A 25875-nucleotide genomic window follows, 5' to 3' on the forward strand; every position below is an offset into this window, starting at 1 on the left:
TTATTCAAGAACATGACCTTCAGTGACCCGGGAGCAGCCCGTCACCTCTGCACCATGAGCCGGCCACAGGAGACCAGCACCCCGTCCACAGCAGCCTTTCTCCTTGGCCGGCACACGAAACCTGGGCCCGTGTCCCCCCTAGAGCCCTGCTTTAGGGAGGGCGAGGCTGGGCACCCTGTGCTCTGCAGGAACTTCCGGGAGCTCAGTGGCTGGGCACAGACTCTTCCACCCTGGCCCAGGGCCCCTTTTCCGCAACCTTTCTGGGCGCCTTTACAATCTCGGCGCACAGCCTGAGGCCCCCTCGCCCCTGGGGCACCTGCGCAGTGACAGGCACACAGAAGGCCCTCAGAGAAACTTCAGAGAATCAGCAGCCCCTCCTCCTGCTGCAAAGCCACGTCAGCATGGAAGCTTCGCCCATCCCCAAAGCCACCTCACATGTGGCTGTCCCCGAAGTCTTCCCGCATCATCTTGGGGAGGAAGAGGGCCTTCTCGAGCAGCCAATCGCCATTCCCTGGAGAGGACCAGCCACCCTTGGGAGGTGGGGGCAACAGATCCTGCCTCGGGAACCAGGGGGCACAAGCACCGGCCTTGCCCTGGTTCGTGTTTCCTGGCTCTGCCAGAGGTAAGGGTAGGGCCTTGCAAAGCGACAGGTCACCGTGCGAGTGGGAGGGTGAGTGTGCACGGCAGCCACAGCGCACACGTGCTCACACACCAGACCCACGGCTTGGATGCCATCCTCACCCTGATGACCCCAACAACGGCCCCGAGCCCCCGGTCCTGCATCTCCTCTGGCAGATGAGCAGGCATCACAGTACTCATCTGTCCAAACCAATTCCTGCTTCACCCCCCAAGTTCTTCCTTCTAACCTTGCCCCAGCTCCCCCGTCTCAGGGGCAGCAGCCCTGCCTCGGCTGCTCAGCCTCGATCCAGGAAGCCCCCTTCGCATGCCTTTCCCTTACCTGCCACAAAGACCCACCCCAAGTCCTGGGGCTGCCACTCTCCAAACACATCCTTTCCTTTTCACCATGTCCACAGCTGCACCATCACCTCTCCCTTGGTCAGTGCAAGCACCACGAACAGGGCTCCCTGCTCCACTCTCGCCCCCCGTGCACCCCTCCCGCCTCTCGCTCGTAAGTCTCTGCTAGGCCCGCCGCCTTCACGATCCCACACGGTGCACTCCCTTCTGACTCGGCTCTCCCCTTCCTCTTCCCACTGCCTGGAAGGTCCTTCTAGATCTCCTTATGAGGGATTCCTTCTCATCATTCCACCTCTGCTCAAATATCACCTCCCAGACGCCCTCCCCGAAGCCTCCTCCACCCACCCTCTCTGCCCTGCACTTCACTTTCTTCTTAGCTCCTACCACTTTCTGAAAGGTATACTATGCATGAATTTTTTTATTTTTTGAATTTCTCCTACAAGAACATAAACCCTTTAAATGCAGGGGTGGGTTTGTTCCATCCATGACTTCAGGGCTTAGAATGGAGCCTGGGACCCAGGAGGCTCTTAGTATGCGGTGATCGCATCAAAGCACAAATACCAACGAGTGGCTGGGTTGGGTGGGAGGGGTTGGCAATAGTCTGTAATGAAACAAATGCGGCCTGGCATCCAAGGGTCTCCATTCAACCCTTAAGTAATTTTTAAAATCTGACTGGCTTCTGACTACAACCAATCCTGTATCTGTTTTCTGGGCTCTGTGACGGGATGCCCCCTTTCTCATCTTTACCTGTCCAGCCCCTGCCCGCCCTGCTCACCTGCAAGAGGAGATGCCAGCACCTGCTCACCTTTCCACCCAGACGCTCTGTCTCCCCAGAGCCCACGCGTCGCTCGTGACCAGCATGGCTCTCCCCGCAGAGGGTGACGATGGCGGCTATGTAGGAAAATACCACCACAGGAAGAAGCCCACCTCCTATCAACCCGACAGGGCACCCGGTTCTCTAACTGCTAGAATGCTACCTGCAGCACGAATACGAGCCCGGGCTGCAGCCCCAGCTCCCCAGCTCCCGGCAGTGGACGCCACCCGGGTCTCCCACAGACCAGGGCTGGTGGGGATGATCAGGAGGAGGGTTTTTACCTCGGTGGTCTCACTAGCTGCAGTACTCTCTTCTTTTTTCCTCTCTTCTTCTTCTTGTTCCAGTTCCTTAATGCTCTCTTCCAAAACGTTGGGCCAGAAATCACCTTCAAAATAGGGCAGTTCCTTGGCACTTGTGAGCCTATCCTCGGTTGCTTGTTTGAAAATGTCCTGGAGAACGAACACAGCACAGCAATGAGATGGCAGGGGCCTGGGGTGCTCCCGGCCGGAGCATGTGCGGCGCAACAGCAAGGCACAGACGACTGCCTGAGGAGACAGGACATCCTGGGTCTCTTGGAAAACAACTTGGTGGTACTGTCAAGGTGTGTGAGCTACAGAGACCAGATGACTTAAACAGGAACGTTAGTGCTGTATTCAGATCAAGAAGTAAAAATCTCCGTATCTGCATGAGGCGCGTCTACATTTTTGTTTCATGCTTTTGTTTTTTTTTGCTTTTGATCTCTTGTAAATGAATACATGAACGGTTTGAATGCTAGTGGAAGACACACAAATACACCTGAATCACTGTGAAAAAAGCCACCCGGTCCCTCCACACTGGGTACCTTGTAGTCGTGAATGATGCGTTCTGCAAACGCCTTGTCCAGCATCTTTTTGTACCACTCCTGAAGTCGTTTTGGTTTGGGGATTTTTTGATCAGGGGGGTGGCAATGGAAGATGTAATCATCTCCTTCACTGGGGGGACAGGCCCAGATGTGGCCTGTTACGTACCTATAGTACACAGACAAAATTCAAACAGAAGTGTTCAGTGAAACCAGATCCCTGCCTTCAAGAAGTTATAGCCGACTAACAAGGACCAAAGCAAGGACAGAAATAATTATAAAGAAAGAAATAAAACAAAGAACTGATCATGTTAGTGGCAGAATGTGGTAAGAGATTCAGAAAGAATCCCAAACAGTGTGTTGGGGACAGGGGCCATGGAGAGAGGAAGCAAACTGCAAGCCCTGGAAATTGGCCCTAAGATGCTCCACTCCCAGGCTGAACACATGGGGCAGGGGTCAGATTGGCGGGGCCACAGCAGCTGCTATGGAGCCCTGCGGCCACCTCACAGAGCCAGGGAGCCCACGGGCTTGCGGGAAAAACCGTGGCACACACTCAACGTCCTGATCACTTTCTCTTGCGGTTGAAAAGCAGCTGAGTATTTATCTCCACAGGGGTTAAAATCAAAAGAGAAGTCATTCATTCGATCACGACACTTCTGTCAAATATGTCTAACGTTTTCAAATCTGGGAAGTATAAAAACAAAGTACTAGAGAAAGAAAGAAGTTGGACACGAGACACCATATAATGTAGGATTCCATTTGTATGAAATGCCCAAAAAGGAAAATTAATAGACAAATCTATAAATGTTGCCTGGGGCAGGGTTGGAATGAGGATTAACAGTAAATGGGCACAAGGGATCTTATTGGGGGAACAAAATGTTCTGAAGCTGATTTACGTTCATAGCGGCACACCCCTTGTTCAGTGAAGTTACTAAAAATCACTGAATTGTACATCTGGAATAGGTGAATTTTCTATGTAAAATATGCCTCAAGGAAATCAACAAGAAAACAGACTAGAGGGGAAAAAAGTAAGAAAAGAAAGCAGAAGGCAAGGAAATAGCTTTCACTGAGCCAGGAAGTTACAAAATACACATGGCCCAAGTGAGAGTCTGGAAAGGAGGGCTTTAGAAAGTTTTGAATCTACCCTATGAAGTTAAAACAAAGATACGTGAAACGTAAAAATATTCTCACATTATTCCACAAAGTAAATATTCAGAGGGAATAAAAGTCAAGTTCTTGTTAGTTCTGAATAATTTAAACTAAGCTCACCCCAATTTCTTCACATATTCTAGATATCCAATTAGGATCTCATGGTACACAGCTGTCCGGAGGCAACGTGGCCGGAAGAAATGAATACTATCTAGATAAGATATATACACACGCCTAGGGAGGAAAAGGAGAGAAATTTAAAATTTAGAGAGCCACCCAAACTTGAAACCAAAGTCAAGCTCCCCCCCCCGCCCCAAAAGCTCCAGAAATAGGTTTTGTTTCAATAGTATTTACACTGGCTGCTGAAAAAAACATGCTAAAACCCCCATCACGACAGCCACTGCCGATCAATGAAACGGGAATCCGCTTCATTGCCGGACAAAAGAAGGGATGGCATCGCTCGCCAACTGTGGGAAGATCACGGTCAGCTAAGGAGAGCCACTCACTTCCCTGTCACCAGGTCCTGCCTGCCCATGCACTGGGGCCCGCCAGGCCCACCGCGTGCCCTCATCCCACCCTCTCACTGCTGATCTTCCCGCGCTTTACCTGGGCTCCGTCAGGCACAGCCACACGGGGCCAGGGCCCATGTGCACTCACAACACAGGATGCTTCAAAGAGTTACCAAAACCTCTCGTTTTCCACTGATTCAGTGGGAAAATTAAACCAACCTATTTGGTTAGTTAGTTGTGGCTTAATTTATTTTAATCCAGTACTAAAGAACACAGCTTCCTCTAAAACACTTTTAATACCTTGGCCTGCTGTAACACCACACACTAAAAGACACACACCCAAAAAGGAGATGGAGACTACCTTGTGTTTGGAGGGGGGCAGTCAGAGCCATACTCTTGGACGTGCATTCCAAAAAAGCACACATCGACTCCGTCAATTTCCTCAAAAGCAAAAAGTGCTTTGGTACGATACGGGAAGGACTCAGACATTTCTCCAGAATCCACAAACCTGAAACAGAAGTAAGAGCTTGACATTTGCATCCATCGTTGTTTACAAAGAGTGGTCACAAACCAGCCTGGAAGCTCTAACCCGGTCAGGCCGCCGCCGGACCCCCAGAGCGGCCCCAGGCCAGCAGCCTCAGCGCAGGATCCAAGTCTCTCTGGCACTGTTTCTTTCACCCATCAATTTTAACTGCCTTCGTGAATTTGGAAATACTGCTTGGGGTACGGGAGAAGGGCTGGCCATAGGCTAACCACTGAAAAGCCTTTAAATGAGGACATCACACTCGGAAGCAGGGCATTTGTCATCCAGGTAGGGTGGAGACACCGATTCATGAACAGAACCACATCCACACTGAAACCAAGTGCACAAACCGTGACTTCATCCCAGGCTTGACCTCCACAGTCTTGTCGGAGCTGGCTACCACTCTGACAAAAACTTCCCCAGCTTCAGGATGATTCTGCCGCCGCAAAAACTTGTTAACTCGGTCTTCCAGATGGTTTCCCAGTCGTGTCGTCTGCAACCCTAGAAAGCCAAGAGCGAGCAGCTGAGAGCCTGCGGATGGCTGCTGGAACCGCCCACTGGCAATGCAGGTCACCTCGCTTCTTTCAGTGTGTAAGAGGTAGAAGAGCCACCAGAGTAGGCCCGAGTCTGGAAGTAAAGCGGGAGGGTCCGAGGAAGAGACAGAGCAGTGGGCAGCCCTGCTTTCTGCCATCCCACACCTAAGGACCTGGCATTCAGAGACCTGACCAGTAAGACACACTCTGCCCTGGCCACAGGTGCCATTGTGGACCAAAAGGCTTTGGGAGAGAGGCCTTCCGATGCGGCTGGCAGGCTACGCCGCGGTCCCTGTAAGTCCACCAGCCACGCTACTTCCTGCTTCCAGAGTCTATCTATACTTTAGGAACACTACACAGAAACAGGGAACTTGCTATTGCTCTCCTGGAGGGCAAGGCTGGCACACACCTGGGAAATGGATGGTGTAAGAGCACTCAGTGGCCGGGGCCCTCCCCTTCATGCCTAGCTCTTAGGAGAGTCCCTAAGCATCTAACAGGGTGCACAGAATATTCTGCAACAGACTAACCAAGCACATCACCCAGGGGCTGTCTGCTATTTTATAGGTGTGCTAAATTTTAACTTTTATAAAACAAAAAAAATTCATCCGGAGGCAGGACGGTAACCAAATTTGGCTCCAATCCCTCCCACTTCAATGTGTGTGTAAATGAAAAGTCCCTTAGCATCAACTGGATTGAAGGCAGGGACTCAGACAGACACTTGTACACCAATGTTCACAGCAGCATTATTCACAAAAGCCAAAATGTGGAAGCAACCTAAGTGTCTGTGCCAGTTTGAATATATTGTGTCCCCCAAATGCCATTATCTTTGATGTAATCTTGTGTGGGCAGACATTATCAGTGTTGATTAGATTGTAATTCCTTGAGTGTTTCTGTGGAGATGCACCCCACCCAACTGTGGGTGATGACTCTAATTGGATAATTTCCATGGAGTGTTGGCCTGCCCATTGGGTGGGCCTTGATCACTGGAGCCATATAAATGAGCTGAAGGGCAGAGGGAACTCAGTGCAGCTGTGAGTGACACTTTGACAAGGAGCTACAGCCAAGAGGGACACTTCGAAGAAAGCACAGGAGCTGCAGATGAGAGACAGTTTGAAGATGGCATTTGAAAGCAGACTCTTGCTCCGGAGAAGCAAAGAGAGGAAAAATACCCCAAGTGCATCTAAGAGTGACATTCTTAAGGAACTGCAGCCTAGAGAGGAACGTCCTGGGAGAAAGCCATTTTGAAACCAGAACTTTGGAGCAGATGCCAGCCACGTGCCTTCCCAGCTAACAGAGATTTTCCGGACACCACTGGCCATCCTCCAGTGAAGATACCTGATTGCTGATGTGTTACCTTGGACACTTTATGGCCTTAAGACTGTAACTGTGTAACCAAATAAACCCCCTTTTATAAAAGCCAATCCGTCTCTGGTGTTTTGCATTCCCACAGCATTAGCAAACTAGAACAGTGTCCATTCACAGATAGAGGGATAAACCAAATGTGGTATTATCCAGACAATGGAATATTACTGAGCCATAAAAAAAGAAGTGAAGTGCTGGTCCCTGCTACAACACGGATGAACAACGCGTTCATCTTCTTGAGTGAAATAAGCCAGTTATGAAAGGACAAATACTATATGATTTCTTTTACATGAAAGAGAAATTGCTTAGAAGAAGCAAATTCAGAGGGGGGAGGAGATGGGAGGGGAGGGAAGTAGTTACCAGGGGTGGGGGAAAGGGGAAATACAGAGTTACTGCTAAGTGAGTATGAGTTTTGGTTTGGGATGATAAAAATAGTCTGGAAATAGTGAAAATTTCACAGGCTCATCAATGTTCTTAATGTCAACGAACTGTCTACTTAAAATGATTTTTATCGTATATATTTCACAATTAAAAATTATTATTCAGAAAAATAAGGGGCCAGTGGATTTGTGGTTTTCTTTGAGCTCTGTTGAGGACCTCCCACACAGCGTTGCTGCCATGCTCTGCACCCCTATGGAGACTTCCCGATGGCTGAGACAACCATTCTAGACACAGAATGAGGGGCGAGGCGGCTCACAGACCGTCCCATTGACTCCTCTTGCTAAGCTCCTGAAGAAATTCCTCACGCCCCCATCCCCACATGCCCCCAGGCTGCCTGCTGTGGGACATGTTTTGTTCCCTCATCAGGCAGCCTCCAATTCAGAAAGTTAAGACAGCCAAGAAGGGCCACGTGGCAACAGTGCAGCAGAAGGCCTCCTCTTCCCTTGTGCAAATACAAACACACACTCTGATTTTCCAAGGGCAAATGGAGGAATAAACTTCTCCCATTAGGTCATCACTTTTCACTTTGAATCGTCTGAAGCAGCCACACTAAAAACCCAGATATTTAAATGAGCCCATTTATAACAATCTTGTTATCACACCAAACTGTGCCGTGAATACTTTTCATAAGGAGATAGCGAGGCTACGCATCTTCATGTGCTGCGAGAACATCCACATCGACGCAGGGGGTGGGGCTATGGTGAAGAAGCAGGGAGCCCGGCCTACAGGGCAGCCAGTGTGCACCCAAAAATAAAAGGAGTGGGGGTGCAGTTTCTCCCAGAGATTGGGGTGCAGTGGGGAGAAAAGTTATTTGCACATATCTTTTGGAAAACCGTTCTTCAAGATTAACTTACTAGTTTTTATACATGATACGTACATGCATCCATTCTCAGTGCAGAGGATTTCAAACGGAGTAGAACTGTCATGTAACACGCTTTACCTCGTTAACAACAGGTCTTGGACCTCCTTCCTTTCAGAACGCTCAATTCTGCCGCATTCTTAAACTGTCCTAGTTTTCTCTAGGAAAACTAGTCCACCTGAATTTAGTTTTGTGTGCGGTGTAAGGGAAGGGGGTGGTTTTTAATGAATGGTCTGTTCTAGTATTATTCACTGACTAGTCAGTTGGAAGATATTTTAAATACTTGGTGCAAATATTAAAGGTTTAACATAGTGGCTCTTGAACTGAGGTGAACCTTTATTTTGTGATCAAGAGGCACTACCAGAGATTGTGCTAATACATGCTCATACCAAAAAATATGGGGACCCCTAGCCTTCTAAGGTCCTTTTCTGCATGTTAACATTCGACATGTACAGAAAGCTCATCTCCTAAAGGTCCAAACACCTTCCTCCATCTTCCTCTGAATGCTGAACTCCAGCTCTGAGTCCTCTTCCCACCGTCCTCCCCACCCCCACCCCCGGCCCTTGCAGCCCTCTGGTGTCCTGTCGGGGCCTGGCTCTCTTGGCAACTCTGTTTGACCACTAGGACACTCTTGCCCAGAAGAGTTTCTAACCTGCTGAATTTCTTCAGTTCTCTCACTTAGAAAGGATCCTCCAAAGCAATGGCTCTTAACTGAGGGTGACTGTGCCCAAGGGACATGTGGCCATGTCAGGAGACACTTCTGGTTGCCAGGCCTTGAGGAGAGAAAGCTCCCGGCCTCTGGTGGGCAGCTCCCAGGGTGCACGGAACAGCCCCCCGAACAAGTGCCGACAGTGGCTCAGCTGAGAAACCCTGCCCTTCAGAGAGATGCTACGAAGTCTGCGAGCTCATCAATTAACGACAGCTCAAAAGGTTTAAACAGAGTGAGCATAAGCTAAAGGATAACCTTGGATTTTAGGTAACCACAGAGTTTGAACTTCGATGAAAACCTCTCTGAACCTTACAGAGTTGGCTTCCTCCTTGCCTGCCACCCCTTCCCTGTCCCCCAGCTGTGCTCCTTCCCTCCATGCCGTCTCTGGTCCACTCCCGTCTCCTCAAATAGGCTGCAGGAAGCGGTCCCCAGTAGTGGATTCTACAAAGGTTAAATAATCACAACTTTTGAAAATAATGCTGTCTGTAACAAAATGAAGTCTCCCTAGGAAAAGTTAATTTTTGGTAGCAACAGATTGCTCTTTTGACATATGCAGCGCTGCTCCCAGCTGCTTTCACTGCAGCGGCGATGCACCAACTAGTCTCGGTGCAGACCGACCTGAGGGCGCCTCTGGCTCACAGCAGCGGGGCCGGTGCCTCTGATGGCAATGGCAGCCCACACGCAGCCCCAAGACGCAGAGGGAGCCAGTGATGACAGCACATCAGCATGTGTGTGTGTCTTATTTCTAAGCTACTTGAGAAGGTTCCACTGGCAAATTTTCTCAGAATTTACAAAGCTCACCACACACACCTAAACTTTAAAGCATGGTCTGACTATAAAGCTGGTTCCCATATAAAGATCATCCCAAATGAGTCTCTTCGAGGGCAAGAGAGGAAAAATACAAAGTCTCAGGAAACATAACTGACAGATAAAAACCTCTGACAATTAAGCTCCAATGCCACATGCTGGAGGTACCAGAGGAGAGGGGGAGGCATGTGAGGTCCCCAAATCTACCGAGCAGGAAACAAAAGACTTCCCACAAACTTACTCTTAGCACTGAATTTGTTTTCTTTCCGAGTTCTACCAGTTTTCTTCAAGCAGTTGTCACATACAAAGCTGGGAAGAAAAAAAAAAGGTGTGATTAGATTATATAAAACAGTATATGTTGCCAAACCAAAGAAATACACCACCAAGATACTTTGCTGGCAGTTTAATTCACATTATTATAAAAAAGTGAAGAGGCAGACTGTTTAATTCTGTAATTGCCAAAGCAGGTGAACACCAAGACGTAAATCTAGAACCAACTGCCATCTATCTTAACTGCTGTGTTTGTGGTGAAAGCAGCGAATGAGCTGGAGCAGCAGTAGGCACTCTTCCCGCTCACTTGTGCAGAACTGCTTTCCCTTCCCTAAGATCACAGGAAGTCACCAGGAAATTACTTACCCTGAAGGCCAAATGATATCATAGTGCAGAACACAAATCTGATGCATCTTCCGGCCACACTCCTTGCAATCAACAAAGCTAGAAGACACAGAAAGCACGCTGTAATGCACCCAGAACCACACAACTGGAGTCATTTTTAGGAGCTAGTGTATTGTGTTCACAACTTGTTCTCTTCATTACTGTTAGCACCTGTGACATTAATGCATCTGTTGATTGATTTAGCCATTATTTTTAAAAAGGCATCAATATGACATTTTCCAAAGGGAAAGCTGACTTGCCCCCTTCTTTGTACAAATGCCTCATTCCTCCTCTTCTCCCAATCTTTGCAACCAAAAATGAAACAATTTTAGTTTTAAAAATTACTGTGATCCTGCCCTACCCCTACATGGGACCTGACTCCCAGGGGTGTAAATGTCCCTAGCAACGCAGGATATGACTCCCAGGGATGAATCTGGACCTGGCCTTGTGGGATTGAGAACATCTTCTTGACCAAAAAGGGGATGGGAAATGAAACAAAATAAAGTTTCAGTGGCTGAGAGATTCCAAATGGAGTCGAGAGGTCACTCTGGTGAACATTCTTACTCCTATATTATAGATAACCCTTTTTAGGTTTTAATGTACTGGAATAGCTAGAAGTAAATATCTGAAACTATCAAACTCCAACCCAGTAGCCTTGACTCTTGAAGACGACTGTATAACAATGTAGCTTACAAAGGGTGACAGTGTGGTTGTGAAAGCCTTGTGGATCGCACTCCCTTTATCCAGTGTATGGATGGATGAGTAGAAAAATGGGGACAAAACCTAAATGAAAAATAGGGTGGGATGGGGGGGATGATTTGAGTGTTCTTTTTAACTTGTATTTTTTTTCTTTCTGGTATAAGGAAAATGTTCAAAAATAGACTGGGATGATGAATGCACGCCTCTGCGATGGTACTGTGAACAGCTGATTGTACACCACCCATGACTGTGTGCTATGTGAATATATCTCAATAAAACAGAATTTACTTAAAAAAATTACTGTGATGAAACTGTATTTTACAGGTCAGTGTTTCTAAGGCTTCCATGCACTTTAAAGACCAGTGTTTTCAAGTGCCTAAGCTGATTAAAAAACAAGAGAGAAGAGGAATATTCGTATTCTAAGTGTAACATTGTTTAGGATACCAAAATGGGGTGGCCAACAGGGAACACGGGGAGGCCATCCCCAATGCACAGGAACAGTCGGTTTGGAGTAAATTACGAGGGTGAAAAGCATCCAGCCTCCTGGTGTAGGGACAGGGCTCGCCTCACGTGAACACTGGAGGAACAAGAGGGTGGGCCACACCCTCCCCAACAACCGCTCTCCAGTGCAGCGGGGACAGTTCCTACCGCTCCTTGCAGCCCCCACAACCCCGGACTCCCCTGGGCCTGTCAGCTCCACAGCAGCCGGGCTCACCTTGGAATCTTAAACTCCAGAATGCTCTAAAGCCAAAGTCTCTCACCTCATGGAAGACCTAAGGGACCAGAAAGTATCACAACTTGCCCAAATTCTCCTGGCCTCCGGCTCTTCCCACAGAGCCTAGCTGCTGTGCTCCGGGACCAGTATCCCTCTCTCCCCACGGCCCTGCTGTGTGGGCCCTCAGCCGCGGCCCTGCCCGATCACTCGGCTGCTCTGCTGCTCTGCTGGAGAAAGCCATGCCCATGGCAGGACGAAGAAGCCACGGTCCCCGGTGTTTCCTGGCAAGGACCCTGTGGGGATTCTCTGTGGCTCCCTCTCCGGGTCTCGACAGCAGCTGTCCTTCAACAGCTCATCAGCCAACTGGCTTCCATGCTCTGGAACCTCAGCCCCTCCGTCAAGGATTTAAAAGGACAGCAGTCCACATCTCCCTCAATTTCTGTGCGCTGCAAACCCGTGCCATTCCCACACTCTTCCTGCCCAGGCCAGGGAAGAGGATGTCAAGAAAACAGGACATGGATTCAGACCCCTTCCGGCAGTTACGGAACATCCACCTCCCCTCTCTTCACCTCTTTTGTTTACGAAACAGAAAACCAAGGGCCGCCCTTGGGCTCGGACCCCTCCTGCCTGTTCCTCTTTCTCCTTCCTCAGGACAATTCAAGAATCAGCTTCCACCTCCACCTTTATGCACCTTGGCTTCTGACCTCACCTGATTACTGAAACTGCTCCTGCTAAGACTACCAGAAGGCTCCGTCGTTTGTACCCAACTCTACTCAGCCCTTTTCTAACGCTCTCCCCTCTATCCTGAAATAGAAGCGTTCCCAGCTCTACCACCCCTCACGTTCTTCTCCCCTTGCTCGGACCACACCCCGGAAGACACATTCTGCATTCGGGTGTCCTCTCTTCTCGCTCACCCCAGGGGTCCTCAACATGCCTGCTCAGCACCAGCACCCAGGGGACTTGAGAGCCCCACCCCAAAGGTGGGGTGGGCTGGGTGCAGGAAGGAGTCTGCTAAAAGCTCACAGGTCATTCTGATCTGCAGCCAGGACTGAGAACCTCTGACGCCAAGCTCCTTCATCTACAGTCACCTCCACTTGGTACCTTAAGCTCATGATATCAAAGACCAAATCAACTATCAAACCTGTGAAACAAAGAAGGGACCCCGTGAACAGCAGTTATCATCTAAGCTGGGGGTCCTTCCCCCAGGCTGCTTCCTCTGTCTCACCCCACAACATGGCCTCTTCTACCTCCAACAGCTCCTGCTTTAGTTCAGGCTTCCACTTCCTGCCTGAACTGCTGGTCTAAGTCTCCTAACTAGTCTTGCTACTGGAGATCAAAGTCTCTTCCCTCTGACGAGTCACCACACAGATCTGGGGTGATCTTTAAACCCAGAAACCCACAAAGTCCTTACAGACCTCCTCACCACACACAGGATGAATTTCAACGTCCAGGAACAGGGAGAGTGGCCCTCCCTGAGTGCTGTCTGCCTCCCTGCCTTGGGAGGCTTTACCCACATCCCCTCCCTCTCACCCCTCCTAGGTAACCTGTCATTTTGCTGAACACCCTCTGTACTTGCACTCCTTTTTGTCTACTCCAGAGTGATGCCTCTCTGCCTCCTCTCTGCCTGGAGCACCCTCTCCGGCCCCCCGCTGGGACCACCGCACCAGGAGTGCTCCATCTCTTCGACTGGACGTGGACAATGCAGGGAAGGAGACCCGCTTTATTGACACTGCGTGAATCCAGAATTTGAATGTACTGGACTTTGAAATTTAGAAGTGAATACACTGAGAAGTGTGCAGGGCAGAACGTAATGTGAAAAGGGAGGTGGGAAAGCAAGAAAAACAACCCACTAGTTGTTAAAGATAGAGGTGGGTGGCTGGGGGTGGGGGGAGTCACACCAGGTACACTGCTAAGGCTGTATCAAGGCTGTATCTGTTTTGTAGTTTAATTCCCACATGTGGGTACTGTGCAGGCAGCAAGGACTAAGCAACCTGCAAAAGAAAAGCCAAACACAGGAAGACCATGTCTCCCACTCCGGCAATCAGCCCCCTAGAGCTGGCAGGGCTGGACCGAGAGAGCATGGGGCCTGCTCCTCGGCACTGGACATGCACATTCCACAGGTCCCAGGTACCTACTGGTGCCAGAGCTGCACTCACCAAACAGCCCCCCAGGGGCTTTCCCTATGGTGACAGAAGACAGTGGTATGGCCACACACTGCTGTGTCCCTCAGGCCTCTACTGTGGGGACTGGGGAGGAGGCCCCACACATGCAAGGGACTCCTCTCTCAAAGTTACCACAAAGCACACCTTCCAAATGCCAAGTTCCCATTCATTACTGTCAGAAAAGTAAAGCATTTGATGACAGCCTTTGAAAACGTATTATACCAAAGACAGGCAAGGACACAGACTCAACTTCCTAGTCCTTATTTTTAGAAAGTGGTTTCTAAGAGGTTTTCCCTTTAAATGACACCAACCCTGCTCCAGCCCAAATTTCCACCTTTGACGTCTAAAGACTCACACATGGTGTCGTAGAGAGAGTGATGATCGGGCTATCAGGGAGGCTCCATCAGAACCAAAAATCCCCCCAATCCTATCATGGTTAAAATTCAGCAACTGAGAACATGTTACCCAGACATGTATCTTTTGTGTGAGTTAAAATAGAATCCACATCTAAAAGTTAACATCATGCAAGAAATTCCATACTTGGCAAAATAAATATTTCACATGTTTTCTCTCACAACCAATCAATCATAAGGTGTAACTTTCCTAATCTGAAACTAAAATCTAAAAGTCAGAAAGAAATAGCTATATACTCACGGCTCAGGATCTAAAGTATCATTTTTCTTCTTCTCAAACTGATCCTTTGAAATTGTCCTTGTTTAAAAAAAAAGAAAAAAGAAAATCGTTAACTAAAATTTATCTGTTAAATTTATAAACTACAGGGCCTCTGAAATATTTCATAATTAGCTCTTCAAATGAAGAGTGAATAATGGCCAGCTGAACTCTCAAGTAGACATAATGATAGCATGAACATAAAATCTAATTCCTCAGAAAGCACTACCACTTGTGTTCCTCTGAAGTACTATAGAAAAAATTCAATTAAGACTAGTCAAAACAGGAGGGCATAATTGTGCTGCAATTCAAATCTGTGGATTTAAAATTAAATCTTGGCAGTGGATGGCTACCGAATCTGACTGATACTGGTGCCCAATTCTTCTATTTACACTATTACCTCAACTGAACAAGGTTGTTATCCATTTGGGGATATTTCACTTACTCTTAAGGGGCTGAGTATTTGGGTTTCTACTATCCTCTTGTTATGACCAGTGTATAAGTGAATCATTTTTGATTCACAGATTTATAAAATTCATTTATGTATCATACAACTAGAGCAGTGGATTAAGACAAGGGAAATAAAAACAAAGGGAATATGTACAATTTCAGTTATTTTGGTTTATGTCTTACTATGGTTTGTTCTGCCTTGTAATAAAGCAGAACACACTGCTGGAGAAGGGTTTCGTGGTTAACCCTTCTTGCCTGTGGGTGGACAGTCACACCACACAGCTGGACGTCACCACATGGCGGCCATCACTGAAGGACTGGGAAACCCAGTCTGCAGAGAAGAGAGAACCACAAAACACTGGCAGTCCAGGGCAGATTTGGTTGGCTGGCAATTTTTTAGATCTCTCCGGTGAATAAATGAGTTGATCATCCAATTTGTGGATTTGCTTTTTCTTGCCACATTCTGGCCATCCTACCCCTCAAATGTAACTCTCTTGGAGGGTGAGCATCAGAGAGAAAGAGATGAATTCAATGAAGAAATAAACTAACAAACTCCTCCCTGCCCATTTTTGCAGCTAGTGAGCAACAGCCCACTGGCTATAGTCAGCAAGGAGGAGGCACATTTACACCTATGGCTAAAAACTGAGCTTTGAGAATACTGGACTCTCACAACTCTGAATTCCATCAGCTTAGCAACTTAAAGGATGGATGGAGGTTTAAGTGGAAGATAAACTAAATGTAAAAGACAGGGATGTGCACCAACCACCAGTTTGGTGAACAGGGTTGCCTAATCTCTTAGATGTAACTGAAATTTTAATGTTTCACCAAATGGAGGTTGACAACCACCAGGAAAAGACCAGTCTTTTAAAAGAAGAGAGAAAACAGGCTGAGAGAGACCCCTGGATTGCAACGGGAGGCTAGAGCACTGCTGCCTTGAGTGGAAGGAAGAATGTGGAGGGAGCACTGAGGGTCAGTGAAAACACTTACATTTTTAAGTACAAACTCAGTCTCCCAAATTAAATTCGGGCACAGTTAATACAGAAGAATGTCAAAATGGAGTGGGGCTTCCCTTTCAACCACAGACAAGGAGGAAAAAACAGTTAAGAGCCCACCCCCTCCCCGAAGAATGATGAGATGGCACTTACGTCTGGGGCTGTGAAGGGTCGTCACCCAGGGTAACATTCTCCCCCTGGATCTCTGTGAAACACTTCTCACAGAAATGATACCTGTCAGCAAGAAGGCCATACTTGGGTGAACTGGTCCATCATAACACACAGCCACCCAAGCAACGAAGCCACCAACCAGAGCAGGGCGGATCACCACGACGAAGGGGGGGCGTTGTTGGTTGATTGATGGGTCAGTGAGGACAATGGAAAGGCACAGGGGGCAGGTGGGGAAGGGCAGGGTTAGAGAACAGGGGAGGGACACAGAGCACAGACACACAGGTAAGACGCCAACACCGGACAACACAGAGCAGAAAGCCAAGGCAAAGCATTGATTAGCATTCGGTCTCACTGCACACATCACAGGCCATCATCACTAACAATGGCGGGGGCTGTCGGCTCCAAGGCTCAAATGTGTTCAAGGAGCTGGCAATACTAGAATTGCATGGAGCCTAAATTTAGGAATCTGAATTCTGTTATTCCTTAGAGAAAATCGAATATAACTCCAGGGTCTGAGATGCAAAAAATTTACTTTGAACAAAACAGTCTGACAAAAGGCCTAAAAAAGGCAATTTAAACTAAAATAGCTTCAATTTTTCAAAATGGAAAATATATGCTTGACAGCAATTCAGAGATTTTATTTCCAGTATTAAGCCAGATCTTTAAATGTATGCAAGGGTTGAGCACTCAGAACTGGTTTTAATTTTTTCCTGCTACTTTTCTCATATTAGTCATTCAGTTAATTGGGTTACAATACAAATGAAACCAAATCCATATTCTAGACAAACATTTAACAGAAATGCAGTCAGGGTCAGAGACTTTCCAGCCATTTATCGGTAAGTATATATGGAGGAAAAAGCACGATATATTGTATAAACAATACAATATATGCAAATTCATGAACAATCTTAAGACTGTTACAGTTCAATTCTAAGCTTTGATTTAAAATTTGCGGTCCCGGGACCAATCACTCATCAATCCAAGATACACAGTAAATGACTGCTCTGACTTGGTGACAGTCCAAGTTAAGCAAATTTAGAGTTAATTTTTAAAGCACAATCTGCATTTGAGAAATTATCCATTACCCTAAAAATTTTTAAAGTTAATATGGAGCCTGGGCTCAAGCTATCATATTAAGAATAGTTAAAATAAAAACTATTAAATGTTTGGAAAGGACATGAATGAAAAAATCAACAAAAATGCAGGCTAATGCTGCATAAAACAAGATGGGCACACAAGAATACTGCAAAAATAAACAAGCTGGATGGAAGTGAATTATACAAGCAAAGAATGAGTATAAGGGAGCAATGGCAGCACAATAAAATGCGGTTTTAGTGCTCAAAACTACATCTACAAGATGCCAAGAATGATTAGTATTAAAGACACCATAACGAGACTTTGAGCGCCACATGGAACCAACAATGCGGGGTGAGGATATGGCCGTCTGCAGCCTCTCTCTCTCTCTCACTCGCTCACTCATGCTGCAAAGGACTCCAATCAGGCCCAGACTCTGCCATGTTTATCTTCATTACCATTAAAGCAGGTTGCCCACAAATTCTAATCTTAATTAAGTACCCTGAGGCATTCTGTCTGCTATATTTCACTAACCAAACACACACTGTAAGTTAAAAGTATAAAACTGTAGAGCATGCATAATATCTCAAGATTATCCAATTTTTTACATTTTGTAGATGAGGAACATGACCGAGGTACACTGCAGGTAACAACAGGATTACCGAAAGTTTCTTGCTGAGACTAGATTATTCAGGACCTACTCAATGAATGAATTCTGCCAAGATTAAAAACTTTGACCAGAAAAAAAAAACAAAAAACAAAACATTAATATTGTGGTGTGTGTGTGTGTTTTTTATTTCTTTTTATCGGAATGAACCATGACAATGTTCTATTCTGGCTGTTTACTATTATGCAGCCTTGAAATAATTTTATATTAAAAGAATTTCCATGTGGAGAAGGGCACTGTTATCACTGGCAAGAAAGAACTGAAAGTATAGAAACTACAGACCAATTCAATGGTAACCAGAACAATGTGGAAAAGATATCCTCTCAACGACAAGTGCTTCCCATTTAAAAATTAAACTGGGAATTGAATGTTCCAATTCATTATACGATCAAATGCTGCCACCATGGGCTAGCTAAAAAATGATTGCCAGCCACATTTTGAATTGAAATTGCCACGATAATTACATGTGAGTCTAAATGGTTTCAAAATGCTGGACAAATTCTTTGCTTTTTTTCAGACAGGATATTAAGTCCAACAACTTCCAAGAAGCAAGAATCATAACCCATCCTTTTCCAGTGGGGGCTGAGGCCAGCCCCCGGGGTGTTCGCAGAAACCTCAGCTCTATTTGTAACCACCCCCCACCCCCACAGACAGCCAGGATCAGAAACCTGGAAGGGAGAGCAAGTAACACACTCTGTGGCCCATCCTGAGGCAAGACCAGGAAAGTCGGAGCAGCGAGCCTGCTTCTGCCTCGCTATACTGCCCTGACAGAGATGTAGGTGGCCTGGAGAGGGCGAGGGTCGCTCATCTGGCCAAACTGGCTGGGACAACCCCAGAATCAATGAGGGACTGACGGTGATGCTAGAGAGGGGCACTGATGTTGATGCCAGGGTGCCCCTCATCTTATTACCTAGCCCAAACTGTATTCACCATCGAAGTACGTAAAGGGGCAGAAGCTCACTCTTCAACCCCAAGAGCCTTGATGACATTCTACCTTGTTTTAAGGCAGCCGTTTGACGACTATGGAACTGCAAAGGAGAAATACCTGAATAATCCGATGATGGAACACATCTGGTTATCTAAAGTTAGCACAATGTAACCGCACAGTTTACCTTTAAGGATAATTTAATGTATGGAGTAAGTTTTCAAATGCAGATTGTTTTAAGTACTATATCAGTATAGAATAACTGATATGCAAAGATAATACATATTATCAATAGAAAAGAACTAGAAAATTTATTAACAGTTTTCCCGTGAGTCACTTTCCAATTTTCAGAAGTACAGAAACAGGTGAAAATGTCACCATACATTAGTTTATCTATGAGAGTGCCACATGTCACTTGTTTAAGTGGTCTGTAGGATTTTCTATGATTCTAAGTGCCCAAACAGTTTAGGACCGTGAGTACCCAATCACTCACTCTTAAGAACACTATAGTGTTCACAGTCAAAGTTGTGAATCAAATGTGAGCAACTCGAGTGTCCGTCATGTAACCAGGCCCCTGCGCGGTCAGAACTCACCATGCTAATCGACTCCTAGGCACAGCCCTCGCCAGACAGCACACCTAGCCAGTTAGCTCAGGAGCAGTATGCCGAAGCTTTTAAAACACATCATAAAAAAACCCAGGGCTCCTTTACTTGCATTTCCACTCATAAGAAAAATACATTACTTTCAGTAAAAATGAAGTTCTATATAAAAATAAAATTGGACACCACCAACGACCACACTCCGAGGCCGCGACTGTGCAGCCCAATCCTGTCAACTCTATTTGACTTACAGACGGCCCAAATCTGGGCAAACCAGCAAAGGCAGGAACCCTAAGTACCCAGGAACGACAAACGTAACAAAGGAAAGGCCCAAATGCTTCAGAAGAGTCTGCAAACCTACAGGTGGCATTTAGACAGCAACATCGAGCCACCCTGACATATTTCTTCCTTCCAGGCCCAAACTGGGTTAAGGCCACCCAGGAGCAGGGGAGGCATTTTTCAGAGTATAGTTAAGTTTTAACCTGTTCTTTTAAAATTCATGACAATTTTATTTTGCTTGGCATATAACATCTTTCAAAAGTGTGTTCCTATTCATTATTTCATCAGAGACAGACAAAAGGAGACTGCCAGGGAAGGTGTGGCTGCACCGCATCAAAGGCGAGAAGGTTAGACTTGATTCTTTGAGAGAGGTGCTCAAGGCCATGGGGCTAAAGGAGTAAATGCAGCAACCAGGCCAGAGCTTCTGGAAGAACATTTCGTCACACTTTGAACACTGGAGATTCCATTTCAAAAGGGCAGTGGTATCATTTCAAACTTTGTCTTAAAATGCTTCTACTGAAGGAAGGGGAAGTTAAGACTGAAATTGAAAACCGCATGTTCTATCGTTTTCAACAGGACAGCTGCCTGAGCTGAGCTTCTGGCACAGAGGCCTCTCTGGGGTGCCCACTGTCCCTCTCTCCACCCTCGCAGCTCACCGCACTGGAAAGCGCTATGAACAAGTGGCCAGGTGGGGCTTCAAGACACTTTTGTGCCAACAGTTCTTATGTGAAAAAATAGGATTTTGGTGGGAGCTATTATCTTGAACATGATTAGATTTTTAAAAAACTATTAGAATCATTTACAATTGGAAGAAAAATAATTTCAAAATTCCAAGTTATTCAGGCCTGTACATGTACCTCTGCCCAAATAAAAAGCCCTCTATATTCTTTGAGTTATTAGAACATGTGTAACTCCTATAATAACCAAACAAGACCAAAATAATCAAATCACCAAACCCTAACGTGTTGACATTTAATTTAATACTAAACCTAAAGACAAAGACTAGCCATGCAGCAACCATCTTGGGAAAAAAAAAAAAAAAAGAATCTAGTTGCCAGTTCATAAAAATGAGGCAATTTTATTGCAATTGACCAAGGCTCACAACCTGTGCTCTGAGGCTTCTGAATGCCATCATGCCCTGAAAACTGTGGCTACTTGAGTGAGCTCAATTTTCAAAACAACCACAACACTACAGAAGTTACATCTGTGGAGGAAATCAACAACAAAAAATATTTTCACTCTCCCTCTGCTTAAGATAGGAGATCAATTCATGAGAGTTTTCACATTTCAAAAAAACTGCAAATATTTCTCAAGCATATCCACCATTCACAAAACCCCAAAACAGCCATCTTCTATTAGGAGAGTTCTTCTTTGACTCAATAAAAGCACCAGACCTCATTCTGTATTGTGCTACTAATTTGAAATTAAATAAACAAAAAACTACAGGCATTTTTATGAAGTAGCACTTATGCAACTCTTTTCTTCAGACTTTGTAGGACAAATTATCTAGACAAGTATTTGCAAGCAGAACAGTAAATTACAACTGTTTTACTCTATGAATATCTCAAAGGCATGTCAACCTTTACTGGTTACTCTCAACTTCAGACTCTTGCTTATAAGATTACATTTTGGAAAGACCACGGCTTAAGAATGAGTGCAACTAATTCAAGCAGTATAGCGAGCGCACCTAATTCAAGTAGTACAGAGAGTAGTTTTAAGCTTAAACTTTCATACTACAAAATTATGCCTAAAATTAAGAGACCATGGGCCTACTTGAGTGATCAAAAAGCACTGAAATTGGGGCACCTAGCATTGTGTCAATTTCTGGAAAGAAATAATATACCCGGGCTACAAACAGATAAGCATTCCTTACTGGGCCCTAACTCGGGAGGCTGCCAGATACTTACCTATTCTGATAGCTGTAGTAGGCAGCATCGCGAGGAATTGTGCACAGCTGCTTCCCATAGCAGCACAAAGTCTGCGGGGAAAACTCGTACTACAAAACAAAGGGAAAAAATACTAAAAATCTATCACATTTACCTTCAAGAAGTGTTCTAGTGCACTATATGGAGACATAGAGCCTGCTAGTAAATTACATGGATAACAATTTTCATAGTTATTTAAAGATACTTCGGGATAAAACATGCCAGAATTAGTGTAGAGTTGGCTCCAAAAGACATTTATTAGATAGATGAAATATGCATAGGGACAAGTGGCTGCACTTAACCCAAGGCCTCTCCCATAAGCACCTCTGACGCTGACCGTCTATTACATAGCTTCAGGCTACCAACTGTCTTATAAAATTCTAGACATTATCTGGGTACTTCCCAGCACAGAGTTGTCATCAAAACATTGAGTCTATTAGTTCATTATAATATCTTTTACGGCTGGATTAACTAGGCAAGTTCATTTTCCAGAAAAAATTAAAAATGTACCTTGCGTCCACAGCAATAGCCAAGGGACTGCATAACAGGGTCAATTTCTTGTTCAAAGACCTCTGCGAGTTTACTGCAAAACTTATAGACCCGGGACGTCTTCCGATTATAGAGCCAGGCGTTGTTAAACATGAGCCAGACGTCGTCCACATACTGCCAGGGTTCTTGGTACTGCCCTGTGTCCAGCTTCCGCTTGATGGTGGAAAGGTCCATGGGATTCTTCACAATGTCAAAATAATCCTTAAAAACAAAATGGTCTTAGCCTAGTTGCTTCCCCCAAATTCCAACTGCCAGCTTTATTTTTGAAAACAGTAAAATGAAATAGAAATATAAGGCACCAGAAGAACATCTGTTCTCAACAGCAAGAAAAGGGAACTGAAAAGAAAATCTCCTCTGATTTTACTCTCTAAAATTGTAATTAATATTTTCAAATGTGATCACATTATTTCAAAGGCAAAGTTAGAGTAAAAATAAAGAATGTTAAAAGGACTGGTTTAATGAAGATTTTTAAAATAAAGATTTTAATCTACCAGATTAAAAGGGTTAACACAATTATCACACAATGTGTATTTCTAGAGATTCACTCCTGGTCGGAGCAAGCAAAATGAAACCCCAAGACAAACAAAAAGAAAACCAAAATAGTCACTACTGCAAATCAGCATCTGCCGGGTTGCTAAGACCCTTGCAGAACTACACAGGGGTATCAGAGTGAGAGGCCCGTGGATTTTCCAACTGATGCTCATCAATTCTGTAACCATCTTTTCAGACAGCCAGAGTCTCACACAGAAGCGCTGTCTGGGGGAGGCCTTGGAGGCCGTGCCCTGGTGGACGTGAGGGGGACACAGACAGGTGCCTGCCTACCCTCCACCTCAGTGGCACCTTTCTCCAAGGACCCCAAAGCTTGACAAAACAGGGTGAAGATTAAATAAAACACACATTTCCATCAGTAAGTCACATTATTGTTTTGACAGGAAACAGCATTTTATTGAGAGAAATATCGTCAAAAGTAAGCAAGGGGCTTATTTTACCCAATTTTAAGAGGTAAAACAATGAATACTACCTATGAGTGACACTGGAAAAGTGATGACACGTTTTATGATTTTAACTTACAGGAATTCCAAGGAGCTGGGGATCCACAGGCTGCCGAAACGGTAAGGACTCTGGATCCTGTCGATACAGTGCTTCCAGGGTTGGCATAAGAGCCTGGCGCAACTCCTCTGGTTTAAAGACTGCAATTAGAGAACGACAGGAAAAGTTGCTCTGAGTTCTTTCACCACCACATTTAAAATGGAAGCCCAGGCTGCTTCTAAAAGGGTCCAAATAATCTCCCTGCCGATCATTATGCTTCCAAGGCCTTTTATGAGCTTTCATTCATTATGAGATGCAATAGACATTCTAAAGATATGATTCAGGCTTCTGAAAATACAGCAACATAATTTTTAAAAATTGTATCCAGGACACAAGGCAAAATACAATACTGAAAAGGTGGCTTCTTCAGTGAAAGATTTCCAGTGTCATTAGTTTGTTGGACTAGAAAATGAAGTCAGCTCCCAAATCTACTACACGGATTAAACTGCATAGTAAATAAAGACATTTCACTGGAAGGTCTCAAAATGTGGCCTGTGGGTGCTGTGCCAACAGGGAGTCACCTGCCTCGTGTGGCCATTTGGATTTAAATCTGCAATGAGTAAACCCAAAGTGCAGATCCTCAACGACACCAGCCCCACTTCAAGCGCTTGATGCCCAAGCCTGAGGCTGCCGTAATGGAGACACGAGATGAAACACTTGGGTTTTAGCACTGCCCTGGGACCCTTCTTAGGGCCATGTAAGATCAAAATCATTTCCGTTATACAAAAATTATTTTCATAATAATACTAAGTCATTATTTGCCTTTTCACTGTGTTGACGCATCAACGGGGCATAAGTAATGGTGGGTAAGCGCGCTGGCGCCTTAGCAAAATCAAGGCGGTGGCACCAAACTCCACTTAGTGATCACTGGATTCCTCACTGTAGCTGCACACTCACAGGAACAAGCACCAGCTGCACTTCCTCCAGGTAGCAACAATTATTTTTTTAAATTACATCTGCACCCATGGTTACACATCGTTTAAAACTGTATGATAAAACAGAGTCTGCATAAAGTTCTGCTGCTGCATACAGTGGCTGTCTTGCGAAAAAGGCACTGGTGTGACTACTGGAGTTGACAGCTGAACTGTTTTTCATGGAACACCAGAAAAAGTGCAAGAGTGACAGACCAACGATGGCCACGCACATCTGGCAGACACTGTCTTGACTATGAACAAAGAGGGCCTGTGACTGAAAGGACAACTGACAGTTGCCAAAGACAAAATTAGGGCTTTCAAAAAAAAAATTAGAAATTGGGAAAACTTGTGTCTACTACCATGAGCTTAACAACTTCTCAAAACTTACAAGACTTTCTCTGAAGAGAATGACGGCGATACTAATGCATGTGATAGGCGTTTTTTGTTTGTGTGCGTGTGATATTGCACGGTGGAGCCTGTCAACACTTAGAAGATGTGTGTAACTCAGTGGACCAATATTTCCCAGATGACCAGTGGACAGCATTATAGTCAGCCACGCAAGGGCGGAAGAACATTTTAACTGCAGGCAGACTGGTGGATTCTAATGTAAGAGGATATGAAAAACTCACTGCTCCGGGCTCAGATTCCAACTGCAACCAACCTTTCAGAGACCACCATTTGGGGAGCTTTGGTGTAGTGCCAAAGAAGAACATGCCCAATTGTCTGAAAGGCCACTGACATGCTCCTGCCTCTTCCAAGCGCTCGTCTGGGAGGCTGGACGCTGTGTGGGACAGGGGCAGATGCAAGGGCCTGCCTGAGCCCCTTTACCTTCCTCACAGAGGTGCAAAATGTAACACGAGGCCACTGTTCTCACTAAATATTTTTATTTAGGAAAATATTTCATCAGCACATTACTTATGGGTATCATGTAACAGATCTACTGTTCTTTTTAAATGAATTAACTATTTTAAAAATTTCTCAGTTTTAATTTCTAATACATAATCCACATAAGAAAAAACTCTATAGTGCTCTCCATTTCTCGGAGTATAAACTGCTGCACCTCCAGGGTCCTGCCAGCTCCAAAGCTGCACAACGTTCGACTCAAACATTCCTCTTCATGTTACCAAACTTGTCACCTGCAGCCCCAGACTCCTGGAGCCCCCGTCTCACACATCCAAGAGTCGGCGACATTTTCCTGCAACCCTGGCACCTTTCGCGCATCTCAACTGGGTTCCATCCAACTCCCCCTGAAGGCTGCTGGCTCACCCACTCACCTCCCTCCTCCCCACCCTGCGGCACCAGGTCCCTGGGCCTCACCCACCGCACTCGGGGCAATCGCCCTTCATCCTTGGACTAACACGTTTCCAAACTGGGTCAGCAGTTACCTACAACTTTCAGAGTGCTGCCATTACAGTAATTTTCCTAAAATCACTGCTTTCTGAGTCATCTTTCTACTCAAATCCTTCAATGGCTCTTCACATTTGCCAAGTAAAGTCCCAACTCCTTAGCCTGCTGCTCAAGGACCTGGGTGTGCAAATTTCTATCCAGCCCTCTTGGCCAGCAGCATCTCAGAAGACATCTCTGCACTCTGTGCTCTGCCCAAAGAGAATCAGCTCATTTCTCACATATACCATAAAACCCCTCGTTCTCAGGGCTGGAGTCCAGCCCATTGCTACAATTTCTAAAGAGAGAGAACCTGCGGAATGGCAGGGAGGAAAGACAACAGGGGAAATAAAAGTATTGTCCTAAGGACTTTAATCCTTAGGGTGGTCACCCTATGATGGAAAAGCAGCACAGTTCAAACAGTTAAAGGAATAACGGCC

General features: G+C 45.7%; 1 protein-coding gene across 1 annotated transcript in view; it reads right to left on the reverse strand.

Annotated features, from left to right (window-relative positions):
- Positions 1 to 25875, reverse strand: part of LOC119517074 (CREB binding protein) — a 179598-nt gene that overhangs the window by 7581 nt on the left and 146142 nt on the right. Inside the window, 12 exon segments of the mRNA XM_037813571.1 lie at positions 2071 to 2238; positions 2631 to 2796; positions 3897 to 4010; positions 4647 to 4793; positions 5159 to 5309; positions 9761 to 9828; positions 10156 to 10233; positions 14404 to 14460; positions 16014 to 16094; positions 21483 to 21571; positions 22011 to 22250; positions 23121 to 23239. Coding sequence (XP_037669499.1) covers positions 2071 to 2238; positions 2631 to 2796; positions 3897 to 4010; positions 4647 to 4793; positions 5159 to 5309; positions 9761 to 9828; positions 10156 to 10233; positions 14404 to 14460; positions 16014 to 16094; positions 21483 to 21571; positions 22011 to 22250; positions 23121 to 23239 — 1478 coding nt within the window.

The sequence above is a fragment of the Choloepus didactylus genome, chromosome 21 (assembly GCF_015220235.1).
Source record: "Choloepus didactylus isolate mChoDid1 chromosome 21, mChoDid1.pri, whole genome shotgun sequence".
In the NCBI taxonomy this organism is placed as follows: Eukaryota; Metazoa; Chordata; class Mammalia; order Pilosa; family Megalonychidae; genus Choloepus; species Choloepus didactylus.